Source organism: Ochotona curzoniae, unplaced genomic scaffold, assembly GCF_017591425.1.
Source record: "Ochotona curzoniae isolate NIBS_2020 unplaced genomic scaffold, NIBS_Ocur_1.0 contig_4797, whole genome shotgun sequence".
In the NCBI taxonomy this organism is placed as follows: domain Eukaryota; kingdom Metazoa; phylum Chordata; class Mammalia; order Lagomorpha; family Ochotonidae; genus Ochotona; species Ochotona curzoniae.
In genome coordinates this window covers 1,934,677-1,949,852 of record NW_024466390.1, presented here as the reverse complement: position 1 = coordinate 1,949,852, position 15,176 = coordinate 1,934,677, and the positions used below count along the sequence as shown (strand labels likewise).

The 15,176-nt window shown below is 45.0% G+C and overlaps 1 protein-coding gene across 1 annotated transcript in view; it reads left to right on the top strand.

The window, feature by feature from the left end:
- Positions 1-15,176, top strand: part of LOC121161614 (amyloid beta precursor protein binding family B member 1 interacting protein) — a 79,253-nt gene that overhangs the window by 45,747 nt on the left and 18,330 nt on the right. The window contains exons 5-8 of the mRNA XM_040988103.1: positions 859-936; positions 4,548-4,707; positions 6,751-6,872; positions 13,039-13,125. Coding sequence (XP_040844037.1) covers positions 859-936; positions 4,548-4,707; positions 6,751-6,872; positions 13,039-13,125 — 447 coding nt within the window. The remainder of the gene's footprint in view (positions 1-858; positions 937-4,547; positions 4,708-6,750; positions 6,873-13,038; positions 13,126-15,176) is intronic.

Here is a 15,176-nt window from a genome sequence, read left to right as displayed (position 1 = left end):
TACCACAAGTAGCGGTCCACTTCTTATCCCAGCTTCCGTGATACTGTGTATGCCGAGGGGCTCAAGGACTTGGAGTTCCTCTATCCTCCTGGGGGATACACTATGCTGTTGGCTGTTGGCTCTGGGCCTAGCTGTAGGTGACATTTGGGGAATAAACCAACAGACGGTAATTCTCTCTCTTCCTCACCCTCTCTTTCTTTCAGAGTTTTCCTAAAACATATCAGGACCATATTCAGAATTAATTATAGTCTGGTTAAAAACCGTACTCATATTTGTTTGCAAATTCTCCTCGCTTTTACCTAAACTTCTAGAAAAGCCTTCTTCACTTTGTATGAACTGTGGAGCTGATTTATGTGTTTTCATGTCCTTGGTCCCAGCCCAATACCTAAAGGACATATGGCCTCCCTTACACATTTTCCAAATTGGATTGACTGGAGTTTGGTTGAATTTGGCAACCCTATCCAGGAGGGCAGAGACCAAGCTCACCGGTAATGTCACAGTTGGGGGTTGGGGATGTGAAGCTGACAGTGAGGAATGCCTGATTTCAACAAATCCCTGACCATTGGAAACAGCAGTTGTAAAGTTTATGTTGTCATGATTTGAATCATAACTAATGGTAAATCTCTCGTAAAAGTAAAGCAAATATTTCTACAGATTTTTCTTAGAATGAGCCATTCAAACAACTGTTTTACTGTAGGAACCCAGCTCCACTCCCTGTGGCTTCCCCATTTGTTGATTCTGCATAATAATAATAATCAGGATTCATCCACAGAGTCCTCAGGTTTATACCATATTGCCTAAAGGCTAGACCGCGTCTTGGGAATGCACGAATTTTAAAACTACCTTGTTGTTTTACAGGAAGAGGAAGAAGCCCGGGCCAAAGCAGATAAAATTAAGCTGGCCCTGGAAAAACTGAAGGAAGCCAAAGTTAAGAAGGTAAGCTGTCACAGCGGTGCTATTCATGTTCCCCAAAATATGGGATCCAGCAGGTTGTCTATGTGAGCTGAGGGCATTAAGAAGCTGTGAAGTGCACACACACACACACACACACACACACACACACACAGAGGAATAGTATTCAGCTATGTCTTTAAAAAGTGAGGTTCCATCATTTACAGCAAAGTGGCCAGAACCAGAGGACATCATGTTGAATAAGTCTGACACAGAAAGACAAGCACTGTTTGCTTCTCTTTATGTGTGGGAAAATAAGAAAGAGAGAGAGGCAGAAAGGGAGGAAGAAGTGCCCATGTGTTTCAGTTATGCTGCAGATAGTGCTTGTCAAACTTTGTTTTCAATCTTTTGTGGGGCCCGGCGCGATGGCGCAGTGATTAAGGTCCTTGCCTTGCATACCCGGGATCCCATATGGGCACCGGTTCTAATCCCGGCGGCCCTGCTTCCCATCCAGCTCCCTGCCTGTGGCCCGGGAAAGCAGTCGAGGACGACCCAAAGCTTTGGGACCCTGCACCCGCGTGGGAGACCCGGAAGAGGCTCCTGGCTTGGGACCAGCATAGCATCGGCTGTTGCGGCCACCTGGGGAGTGAATCATCAGACAGAAGATCTTCCTCTCTGTCTCTCCTCTCTGTATATCCTCCTTTCCAATAAAAAATAAAATAAATCTTTTTTAAGAATCTTTTGTGAATACATTGATAGAAATTACGTGCTGCTGTAGCTTTCATAATCTATTTTCAAGTGTACTTCATGTGAGTGAAGTTGAACATCTTTTCTCTTGATTATTGTATATAATCCGTACATTTTCCTGCTGAATTACGGCCTTCTTACTTTTCATTGTGTAGTAAATGTAGCCAAAAGGCCTTTCACTGTAATGTAAAAGCAGATAGGTCATCTCAAAAAATAATGAATGAAATATCTTTTTTAAAAAGAAAAAACAAGAATATGAATTCTGGAACTACAATAATGGGCCCATTTTAGCTATTCACCTGAAGGAGTTTAATTAATTTCTCTGCACCTCAATTTTGCATCTGTTGAAAAGAAAATTAAAGTGTGATGCTGGTGCTGTGGTATAGTAGGTTAAGCCTCCTTCTGCGGTGCTGGCATCCCAGATGGGCACCAATTGGGATCTCAGCTGCTCCACTTCCCATCCAGCGCCCTGATTATGGTCAGAGAAAGCAGTGACAGATGACCCTGGTTCCTGGGCCCTGCTATCTACCTGAGCAGATGCAGAAGAAGCCTCAGGCTCCTATCTTTGAGCCAGCTAGCTCTAGCCATTGCAGCCACTGGGGAGTGACCAGCAAATGGAAAATCTCCCTCTGTCCTCTCTGTAAATCTTACTTTTAAACAAAAGTAAATAATCTTTTGTAAAAAGAATATTAAAATAGTAGCTAGAAACTATGAATCACTTTTGTATGGAGGAAATTAAATTTATGACATCTCTTTTTCTAAAAAGATTATTTGTTTATTTGAATAGCAAAGTTATGGAGGTGCAGAGAGAGAGATCTTCCACCTGCTAGTTTACTCCACAAATGGCCATAATGGCTGGTGTGGGGCCAGTCCAAAGCCAAGAATCAGAAGCTTCATCCGGGTCTCCCGTTTGGATGCAGAGGCCAAAGAACTCGTGCCATCTTTCACTGTTTTGCAGATGCGTTAGCAGGCAGCTGTATCAGAAGCAGAGTATCCAGAACTCGAGCTGGTGTCCATAGAGGATGCCAGCACCACATGGAATGGTTTTACTCCATGTGTCATCTTATACTTAACGGCCTTTCATGAAAATATTTTTTTCTTTTTATTGAAAGGTAGAGTTACAGAGAGAAGGAGAAACAGGAAGGAAGAGAGAGATCCTTCATCCACAGGTTCACTCCCCACATAGCCACAATGGTCAGAGCTGAGCCAATCTGAAGGCAGGAACTTCTGGGTATCCCACATGGGCACAGAGTCCAACGGGCTTGCTTCACCCTCCACTGCTTCCTCAGACCATAAACAGGGAGCTGGATGGGAAGTGGGACAGCTGGAACATGGACCAGCACCCATATGGGATCCTGGCACTTGAAGGGAGAGACTTAACCTACTATACCATGGCACTGGCCCCAAACTTCATTATTAATAAAATTAAAATGTTGAGTAACACTATCCAAATAATTGTTGCTTTTTCATTTTAGAGACAAAGATGGACCATTTATTTATTTCCTATATGGTATCTGTTGGCTCAGCTCCGGCCATTGCGGCCACTTGGGGGGTCAACCAGTGGATCTTTCTGTCTCTCCTCTCTGTAAACCCAACGTTCCAATAAAAATAAATAAATCTTTTAAAAAGTACATATAAAATATACCAAATCTTTTAAAACTATATATTTTTTAAAAAGGTGTATTTTTCATTGGCAAGGCAGAGTTACAGAGAGAGAGAGAGGGAAAGACATTCTGGGGTTCATTCCCTAAATGACCACCAGAGCTGGGGCTGTGCCAGGTCACAACCAGGAGCCAGCAGCCAGGAACTTCTTCCAGCTCTCCCACTTGGGTGCAGGATTCCAGAGCTTTGCGCCACCTTCTACTGCTTTTCCCAGGCACATTAAGAGGGAGCTAGCTGGGAAGTGAAGCAGCCAGGACTCAAACAGGTGCCCGTATGGGATGTTGGTATCCCAGGCAGAGGCTTAACACACTGTGCGACTATTTCAACCCCCCAGATGGAATTGTTTTAAATGGAATAAGAAGTCAATTAGATTGATCCTTGGCCTGCATGCTTCACAACAGCTTGCTTCTTGGTGTACATTTATTTCACTTTACCCCATCTCCCCTCCCCAAATGCGCTCTGCTGTGAACGCATCTCTCAGTAAGGCCACTCAGGAACATCTCAGTCACAGTGCCATTCCTGCACCTTCAAGAACCAATTGTGAATGAAGTGATGTATTTGGTCTGTTATACTCCAAGGTTGTATGAAATGAGACACAACTCCCACTGAGTAAACATATTTTCAAGGTACAAGCCTGGTTGGTTCGTGCCCTGGCTGCTCCACTTCTAGTCCAGCTCCCTGCTCACACACCTGGGAGAGCAACAGAAGATGGCCCACGTCCTCGGGAACCTGCACCCAGTGGGAATTCCAGGCTCTTGGCTTCAACCTGACACAGTCCCAGCTACTGCGGCCATTTGAGAAGTACATCAGTGGATAGGAGATTCTTTCTCCACTCTCACTGTTTTTCAAATAAATACTTAAATATTTAATTTTTTTTTGAAAAGGGTGTGGCTCTAAGTCTAGAAAGGCTCCAGTCTCCAGGATGGAATCAGAGCAAGTAGCATGGCAAAGCAAGATGCCAGCAGTTATTCAAGTCTGTCTACCTTTTGTCTCCCCAACGCAGCCTCTGATTGTTGAAGAAGTGCTTTGTTTTTTATTTGGCCTCTGGTTTTGTGAATCAGTTTGACCACTTTTGTATTCCTAGCAGCTCACACAGGTGTCCAACATGAAACTGAGTTTAGGAGAGAGTGAGTTCCCAGGACACGTTGTTCAGTTTGCAAAACCAGTGGCGACTGGAAACCTTCCTCTGCATGGGCTGCTGTAATTCCCAAAACTGACTGGCCTGTCTGTCCCCTTTATCACTCCAGCTCGTGGTCAAAGTGCACATGAATGATAACAGCACCAAGTCGCTGATGGTGGATGAACGGCAGCTGGCCCGGGATGTCCTGGACAACCTTTTTGAGAAAACTCACTGTGACTGTGGTGTGGACTGGTGTCTGTATGAGACATACCCGGAGCTACAGATCGGTGAGTTCCGGCCCAGGAATGGGCTGGATCCCCAAACTTGGGTGGGTTTTTTCCATATGATGACTTTGGTTTCTTTTCAAGAAGAGCTTGGTCCAAAGCTCTTGCCATATTCCCATCCATCTCTTCCCCATAGCAGGTGCAGAGCTTGCCTCTTCATTTCTTTGTAGTGACAAGGCATGGGTTGTGACAGGTGACCAGACCTTGGGAAATATAAGCATTACTATCGCTTTGACAGAATGATTCTTCTTGCCATGTGCTCTACAAACAGAGCTGTGCCTCCCATAATCGGGTACCTCTCAGCTCACCTCTCCTCAGAGACGACTTCCTTACAACATGCTGTGTTTACATGCTGTGTTCACATCTGTGTTTACTTCCCTGGCCCTCCTCCCTCACTGCTGCCTTCCATGAGTCAAAGTGGAAAATGCTTAGGCCCACTGAGCAAAAGGTGGTTTGTATAAATGGATGAAGTTGGTGCTGCAACCATAGTGTATCAGGATAATTCTTTGCCTCCATGTGCCAGCACCAGTTCATGTCCTGGCTGCTCCACTTCTGATCCAGCTCTCTGATTATGGCCTGAAAAGGCAGGAGAGATGACCCAGGTCCTTGAGCCTCTGTTCCTATGTGGGTTACCCGGAGGAGGCCCCTGGCTTCTGATTGGCCCAGCTTGGGCCATTGCAGCCATTTGGACATGAACCAGCAGATGGAAGATCTCTCCTCTCTCTTTCTCTCTCTCTAACTCTACTTTCAAATAAAAGTAAAATAACTAAAAAGAATGGATAAAATTAAAATTCAACAACTTTTTGAAAGCCAATTAAAATATTCTGAAGCATTGTATTATTTCTCATTCTTTTTTCTTAACTGTTTGTATTTTCATTTTATTTGAGAGACAGAGAGACTAAGGTAGACAGAGACAGATCTTCCATCCACTGGTTCACTCCCCAAACTTCCATACAAGCCAGCACCGGGACAAAGCAAAGCCAAGAGCCCAAGAACACAAACGTAGTTGTGTGGCAAGGACCCACAGACCTGAACCAAGGCCCCTTGCCTCCCAGGGTGCAGGTGAAAAGCAAGCTTGCGTTGGACACAGGGGCAGAACTTGAACCTGAGTATCCCAAGTAGCATCTTCTCCACTGGGCCACACCCTGGCACAATCTGTCTCATTCTTAAAGAACTCACAGAATAGCTGCTTTCTGGGAAGCTAACTGAAAGACACAGAATTCACTGTTTTAGAAGACTGGGGTAAATTTCTTTTTCAAAGGAAATGATGTACAGCAAATCTATGCTTTGAATTTGTCTTCAGTTTTATGATCAAGACCAAAAAAAAAAAATGAAAACCATCCTTTTAAGTTTGATCTGCATAGTCATTTTGCAGTGAGAGTTTTGACAAGCGATGTTCTAGAGTTCTCGTTGTGGATGTCACAGTTACAATGCTTTAGCCAATCCCTGCCACGTTGTACTCCTCACAGAGACAGTGGTGCCTTGGTATCTTCCACTTGTCACTGTTTAAAGTAAAATCTCCTGGCAGAACAAGCTGGAGGGCTGCATCCACCCATTGATAAGATATTTGCACGCCACTTCGGAGCATCCAGCTGAAGTTCTAGGCTCTGGCTCCCCATTGTATCTTCCTTCTAATTCAGACACTGGCATGCAGCAGTGACACCTCAGGTAGTAGGGTTCCCTTCCATCCACAGTGCAGAACTGGATGAGGCTTCTGGCTCCTGGCTTCAGTCCAGCCCAGTTCTGGCCATTACAAGCATCTGAGGAGCAAGCCAGTAGGTGGGAGTTCTTACCTGTCTTCTTCTTTCCCTCCCTCTCAAACTGCAAGAAATGGTATTATAGCTGATCATTTTTACTGCATTTTTAGTGGAAGCCACATTGAAGACAGATGACACTGAAAGATAAACACAATGGAGATGTTGCAGTGTGACATCATGTGGGAATTAAGAGTTTTAGACACCTTGATGAAAACATTGGGGTTTGAAACTATTAAGTTTGAACCTTGTGGTCTTAGGCCTAAGAGAATATGTTTCCCTATCTCACCAGAGAGGTTTTTTGAAGACCACGAAAATGTTGTTGAAGTCCTATCCGACTGGACAAGAGACACCGAAAACAAAGTACTGTTTTTGGAGAAAGAGGAAAAATACGCTGTGTTTAAGAACCCCCAGGTAAAATGGTTTGCACCTTGTAACTGTATGAAGTCTTGTGTGGTCGATTTTTTTTTAATGTCAAATGTGTACTAACCTCCCATTTGTTATCTCACCAAAGAGTGTTAACGTATGTCCTTCCTATCAACATAAACTCAGCCCACGCCTAGGAGCCCGCTGAAAGGCTCAGGGAGAAAAGAATCAGTATTATTTATTTGATCTCAGAATTCAGCTATATTTGGCCAGTGCTTGCCCCTATTTTTATGGCGTTCCATGAAAGTGGAAGAACCAGATGCACAGTGGTGCCTCCTGCTGTGAAGGTATTCTTTTCATGTTCTTATCTGGTGCCTGTTGATGCTCAGATACCTACAGGAAGCACCTGGGAAACATTTGGTTTCCTGCAGGTCCCTCCTACAGTCCGTCTACACACATATAAGACATTATACATTATATGTGGAAAAAATGCTTCTCTCAAGTCAAGTGTCCAAACATGTCACTGAGATGGCTTCTTCACATTGCAGCTTCCAGCACCTGGTACACTATGAGTTGTTACAGTTTTGTTTTTTGTTGTTGTTCTTTTTTTTTTTATAGAAGCATCTAGAATGTTAAAGATAGGATACATCCTTGGGTTATCCAAACACCTTTCCCCTTTCTCGAGGAGGAAAGTCAACATCTGGATCCCTAGGATGACACTCAGTAGACCTCGGAACAGCCCCAATACGAGAAAATGCTAACCGTTGTATCACACTATTTCCCAAGTTCTTCAAAAGGTTATGTTCAGCCAACCAGCAACAGAGCAGCTACCTAGCAGTGCTTGTAGTTGGCAGAGCAACATTTTCACCCTAGAGCTACTCTCAATCTCCTGTTTTCATGTCTGCATTACCGAGGGAGCCATCCATCTGACTACTACCAGGCATGAAGCTTAGTTCCATCTCACACACAGGCCATACGGAAGTGGGTAGATTTGCATAGAATGGCTCTGCCATCTGCCAAAGCAACTTCGTTCACAGGAGCACTTTCTGCCCATAGGAAAGGCAGAAAGAGAAAGTAAAACCAGAGGTTTGCTGACACCTGACACTGAACTATGAGAGAAGTTGAGAAATGCAGTATCTGAAGAACTAAACTTGGAGACATACAACCACTTCTCTCTGTACAACTCTTCCACAAGGCATCTCTCACACTGAGTCTACAAAAACATACCCAGGAGGATCACTGAGAGCAGGGAGGGATGGGTGGTTATGGATGGTGTCAGTGTTTAATGAATGAGTGCACAAGTCATAACAAGCAATTACAAAGTGGATGGAGGCCTGTCACTACACCCATGTGAGCAGGCTGTGGAGCCTTTGTTCTGCCAGTGGCCATCTGGAAACTGAATTATAGAGAACCTGCAAATGGTATTCACTCCAACAGACGTTTGCTTGGCTGGAGCAAACATTTGCATAGTATCCATTACTGGCATAACTTTGTGCTCCCCACGGAGGATGCACAGATAATCCTGGCCTCCAAGGAATTTGTAATCTAGCTGAAGAAAAAGATGAACAAAAAATAATCCAGCATAACTTGCAGGTTAAAGAGGGGAGCGGTGTAGGACAGAGAAGATGGATGGCACGTTCTTGAGATGAAGTCTGAGGGCACGAAACGTCTTTAGAAACCATCCCCTAGGTTATTCCTTGGGATGTTTTCTTTCATTGTTGAACTTGTGGGACTCTCAGCAAGGCTCAGACATCTGAATTCATCCTGGGCTCAGGCTCCGAGGCATTCATAAAGGCCAAAGAAGAAGGAAAAGGAGGAAGAGGAGGAGGAGGGGAGGAAGAAGAGGAAGAGGGGGGAAGAGGAAGAGGAGGAAGAAGAAATCGGATTGTTGCTCCTGTCATTGTGCCCTCAAACTTTCTTTGTGTTCAAGGACTATCCTTTTGTGGATGTGATGGAAAACTCCTGATAGAAACTGACGCCTCAATTCCCAAGAATGTCAAACCTAACGTCAAACCTAACAACTTATTTTCAGAGGTGTTTGCAACAAAGGCTACTTGTTAGATGGGGAGAATCAACTGATGGTCCATACGAAGAGAAATTGCTAGAAACAATGAGTGGCCACTTTTATCGATGTAATGGATACTCTAGGATAAAGTAAAAGCTTTTTGTGTGTTATCTTCCATCTTTACAACTATGAGGGTCAAAAGGGGGGGTTGTTACTCCTCTTCTGTGGTTGGAAGAAGATGGGGTCAAACACAGGCCTTGGCTGAATTTTATGGCTCTCATTGCAGACATTGATGAGCCATTCCCAGTAAGCTGACTCTTCCATTCGGACTCAGAATGAAATGGGTTGACATGGAGTTGTGGAAGTGCCTAGATTAGGTCAATGGAATACAGGTACAAGGATAGCCCCGCCGATGACATTAGCAGACCCTGAGAAGTTACTAGACTGGCTCCGTTTGTACATGATGAGAAGAGGCCCAGTCAGAATAAACCTAAGTGTATGATTCTGTGTTCAGAAATGCAGGCCAAGGCCCCACCAGCTCACCCTCCATGGAGAGGCAGGCACTAATGACCACATTACCTTGAAAAGGAATGATGCCCTCTAAGCCTTCAGGAAAGAAGGGTGCATGCTCCCATGGATCCACAGGTAGAGGTCCACATTCTCCTGGGAATCTGCGTTCACGACTTCACAGTGTGAAAGAGCTTCCCTGGCCCAGAGAATCCACTCACCTGGAAAATTAAGAAATTATACAAAAGCACCTCAATACTGCAATCTTCAGCTCTTAATAAGAGCCTTTAAGAAAGTCTTTCTTTTTGGAGGTAGAATTGAGGAAGAAGCAATAAAATGACTACAGAGGGAGACTTCGAACTCAATTATCAGAAACAATAAGCATTTTGGGGGGTATTAATGGTATGCACACATGTATGCAGGCACACTTACAAAGGGTAATTTCCCAAAGGTGGTTTCCCAGCACCATTTGGTCACAAAGGCCACCTGCTCACCATGGCATGCTGACAACACCCAACTTCAGCTTCTCCATTTGTTGAGTGGTGATGCCAATGTACTTCCTGTGTCAAAGGATTGTACCAGACACAAAAACCACCCAATAAAGGGTGAAGTTTTGTCTCAATGTAGAGTAGCAGCAGTCATCTAGCACACAGTTACAAATGTTAAACAATTTCCAAAGAGACAAGAGTTGATAAATCTCGTTAACATCATTAGGTGAGCAGAACTGCAGACACTTGGGAGATGCCTACACATGGAGATTGTCAGTGTGCAAATTAAGGCTCTCCCTGTCTCACCACATTATGGGCAGGTTGCATTTATAGTCAGAGAAAAGGAAGTGGCAGACTGAGACAACCCAATTGGTTGCAACTCCTGTCTGGCTTACGCAAACATGGCTTGTGATGGGCTGTAACTCAGCTCTTTGTTGCTGGACTATGTTGAGTCCTGTGTATCCACATCACCTGTAGTTCACTATGTACACAGAACCCTGAGGCCAGACCTCAAATAGGGACAAAAATCACTTGCCTTTAAGGAAAAAGAACAAACTCTCCTGGTGGAAAGTAGTGTCTTGGAGTGGTGGAGAGTTTGGGCAGTAGTGTCGGGTGGTTAGGGTTAAAATCCTGGCTCCGTCCACCAGCCACAGACCCTTGAACAAATTATTTTATTTCACCAAGCTTTTATTTTCTTGTCTGATAGAAATTCCCTGGATTATCATCCATGATGACCAGTGCTTACCCAAAAACTCATTACTCAGCATTACTTGAGTGTTATCATCACGCTAGAAATGGCACATTCCTGCAAACAAGCTAGCTCTAAGATGCCCCTCTGGCCTGGGATGCCCACACAAGGGATATCTTCATTCTCAGGATGGTGGCACAAAGGCGGGGTCTCAGGACCATTCAGGCAAGAAATCCCAAGAACCCAGGTTTGCAGACTGTGGGCCATGAGGAGGGAAGAGTGTGGAAGGGTAGGCCATTGGCTCCAGCCAGTGTATCTCTTTAGTCAGTTTCATTTTTCACTTGTTACCCGGCAAACAGCGGAGTGTTTAGGCAAGAGCATCAGTGCAGGAACTCTCAGAGAGTGGGGTTGAGGCAGGGATGTTGGGGCTAAAAACACAATACCCCAAAGGATGGCACCTTACTGTGCTAAAATGACAAGAAGGACCTCAGAAGCAGCACGTTTTCATGAGCACCTCTCACTCCTTTCTGTCTCACCCCGACAAGCAAGTCATGGAAACTAGACTCCTTCTCCCCAAAGCAAATCTTTCTGATCTCACTCACTGCCCCCCAAAGACCATCCTGTAACAATGATCATGCCCTAAACCCGGGGGTAGGAAGGTCATCCAGAAACAAGCAAGGCATCCGAACAAACCAGCCTGGCTGAGCCCTGTCCCACAACCACGTGGCCACCCTTAAATCAGATCCTTCTCTGACTGATCATGGGCACCACATGGGTTCATTTCTTTCACAAAACGTCGCATAAAAATAGACAACTTTGCCTGGATCTTAGGGTAGTCATTTCTAAACAATCCTGTGTCGGCTAGACCTTTGCCAAATAAAGCTCCAAGTTACAGGGAGACTGGGAATAAGTTTTAGTGATCTACTCAATAATAAATGTGCCATAGGATTGTTTCTCAACGATTTATAGATCATTATATCTGTAAATAATAAATATAGATCAAAATTTACCAAAGAAACTATTAGCATTCTCACCTGCCCTCCGAAAAATGATGAATTGGTAAGGTGATGGCTATGCCAATTAGCTTTGTTGAATCTTCCTGTAAGGGGCTCTTAGAGCAAATGTCACACTATACCCCATAAATAGGCACAATTATTACTTATCCACTAATTAGATGGATTTTTTAAAGATGTATTTACTATTTGAAAGGTGGAGTTAAAGAATTGGAGACAAAAAGTGAGAAAGAGAACATCCACTGACTGCTTCAACTCCCCAAATGGCAACAATGGCCAGAACTGTGCCAGGTTGAAGCCAAGAGCCAGGAGATTCTTCAGGGTCATCCACGTTTGTAGCAGGGACTCAACCACTTGGGTTGTCATCTGTTGCCTTTCCAGGCATGTTAGCTGAGTAGCCAAGACGCAAGTCCAGCGTTCTGATACGCGATGCAGGCATCCCGAGCAATGGCTTAATACACTGTACCAAAACAACCACTCCCATTGCCCCTAGTCTATAACATACCCTACGTCAGCATGTATTATTTGCCTACAGTTTGCTTGCTAACCTTCTGGCAAAAATACTTAGATATCAAAGTTCAATGTGTGTTTTTAAAAAATTATACTCTAAAAAATACCTGTTGGAATGGACACATTTCCCCAGGTCTTGCCCCAGCAATTCCAATTCAGTAGGCTGGTTTCAGAAACATGCATTTTTTGGAGAATCGAGGCATTGCATGGAGCATGCCTTGAGACACAATCCCATGGCATGAAGGGCATCTGTCTGAATTCAGAAAGGCCCAAAGTCCCTGTGCTCCTGAGGTGTTTTCCATCTGTGAGACGTTCTTAGGGGTGACTTTAGAGAACGCTTACCTTCAACACACAAAAGCCCTCAACACTTCACCTGGGACAGCTGCTCTCTGTGACACACCTCTGGTCCGTGTGGGAGCCTCAGCTGTCCTAATGATGTTAGAATCCGTTCTTGGATGCCCCTGATCCTTCGGAGGCTCGCGTGGTCCCTTTTCTGCCTTCCCGCAAATGTTCCACATTAATAGGGTCCAAAATCAAGGAACACAAACTTGACACTGTGGCTCAGTAGGGATGTTCCGAAAGTGTTCCCAGAAATGTCCTTCTACTCCTCTGTGGTCCTCGCCAAGGAGCAAAGCTTGTGTACACATGACTGTAGCAGGGACTGTAGAGCATCAGGGCAGTCCGACAAGGCATCTCTATGCACATGAACCCTGATCTCAGGCTTCCCCTGAGGAGCTCTGGCTCCTGTTGGACATGGATGTGGTTTCTACCTTCGCTCCTCTCACAGCCCCTTCCAGCCCGTGAGCATCCCAGCTCCTTGCGTCTCACCCCATGGGATTTCACAGTTCTGCACTGTCGTGTCCTTGGCCGATGTTTTCAATGTTTCCACACAGTTTGTACTCCCTGTGACTTCTGACCCGGTGATGCACTGGGTCCGAGACCCTGCAAGGGTCTAGTGTGAACATGAACCTTGTGCTAACCTGATCTTTCCCATTTTGTGTAGAATTTCTACCTGAATAACAGAGGGAAAAAAGAAAGCAAGGAGAGCCAGGAGAAAATGAATGCCAAGAACAAGGAGTCCTTGTTGGAGGTAAGCTTCATTCTGCAGAGTGAACAGAGAAGGGTGGGTACTCTGTAAATTATTTACTGTGCAGAGCCATGGGGAATTCTGCATCAGGCACTAAAATGTTAACTTGAGGTTCGAACTCAAGTTATTGCTAAACCGTACCTACTTAAATTATTCAAATGTTTTTTCGTGGATTGTAAAAAATATGGTTTTAGACTATGTATTTTGTTTTTCATAATGTTGGATGAAGAATTCATTTTTTAACTTTTTATTAAGATTTCTTTTATGTTCTTCTAAAAGGCAGATTTACAAAGAACAGAGAGAGAAGATCTTCCATCTGCTGGTTTACTACCTAAATGGCTGCAACAGCCAGAGCTGAGCTGATCTAAAGCTAGGAGCCAGGAGCTTCCTCCAGGCCTCCCATGTGGATGTAGGGGCCCACAGACTGGAGTCATCCTTCATTGCTTTCCCAGGCCGTAAGCAGGGAGCTGGATGGGAAGTGGAGCAGTCAGGACACAAACTGGTGCCCATATAGAGTGCTGGCACCACAGAGTGGAGGATTAGCCTGTTCATCCATGACACCAGCTCCCCTTTCTTAATTAAAAAATATATATATTTTTTCATCTGCTTGACAGAGTGACACAGAGAATGAGACAGAGGAACTGAAGCAGAGCCTGGAGTTCTTTCCGGGTTTCCTACATGGAGTGTCCCAAGAACTTGCGCCAGCATTGCTACCTCCCGGGATGTGTGAGCTGGGACTCTATCAGAAGCAGAATAGCCAAGGTTGGAACCTTAAGTCTGATACAAGATGTTGGTAGTTAACCTGCTGTGCACAAATGCTGGCCCCAAATTAGTAATTCTTTCCTTGTAAAACTCAATCCTTGGGCCTGGCACAGCAGCCTAGCGGCTGAAGTCCTCGCCTTGAATGCACCAGGATCCCATATGGGCGCCAGTTCTAATCCTAGCAGCTCCACTTCCCATCCAGCTCTCTGCTTGTGGCCTGGGAAAGCAGTCGAGGACGGCCCAAAGCCCTGGGACCCTGCACCCATGTGGGAGACCTAGAGGAAGTTTCTGGTTCCTGGCCTTGGATCAGCGCAGCACCGGCCATTCAGTTCACTTGGGGAGTAAATCATTGGACGGAAGATCTTCCTCTCTGTCTTTCCTCCTTTCTGTATATCTGACTTTATAATGAAAATAACATAAATCTTTAAAAAAAAAAACTCAATCCTTATAAGATTTACCTCCTAGCATTCCATCACTTAAGTCCTGCACGGGAGGCAGATACAAGAGTTTTTAAATCATCTTCAAAGTGGTTTTTTAAAAATTTTTACATGTATTTTCACTCTGAAAGACTGACAGAAAGAGAAAGATCTCGCATGCACTGGTTTACTCCTTCAAATGACCCCCAACAGCCACAGTTAAGCCAGGGCAAAGGCAAGAGCCTTAAATTCAACCCAGGTTTTTTCCACAAGTAGCAGGACCTGCTGCATCCAGGGTGCACCTGCGCAGGAAGTAGGAGATGAAGCTGGTTATCCAAAACTGCATCAAGCATCCTAAGCAGCTGTTTAACTGCTGTACTAAATGCTGTCCCTTAAAGTGAGTGCTAAGAGGCTTCTAAGAACCAGTGGCATTGTACAGTAGGCTAGCCTCTGCCTGAGTACCAGCATCCTATACGGGCTTTCATTTGAGTCCTGGCTGGTCCACTTTCCATCCAGCTCCATGCTAATGTGCCTGGAAAAGCAGCAGAAGAGAGAGCTCAAGTGTTTAAGTCCCTGCACTCAGGTGGGAGAGCCGGAAGAAGCTCTCAACTCCCGATTTCAGACCTGCCCACCTCCAGCTCTTGTGGCCACTTGGGGAGTATACCAGAAGACAGGATATCTGTGTGTGTGTGTGTGTGTGTGTGTGTGTGTGTGCCACTCTCTGCAACTCTCCCTTTCCAATAACATTTGGTGGGGAGGCTGAGACTTGGCATTAGAAACCTGAGTGATTCAGCTCGGCTCCCTGCCACATCCTGTGTTGATGGGTGAGTCCTGACCCCGTGGAAGCCTCAGTTGCTCCATTCCGGTGGGTCCTTG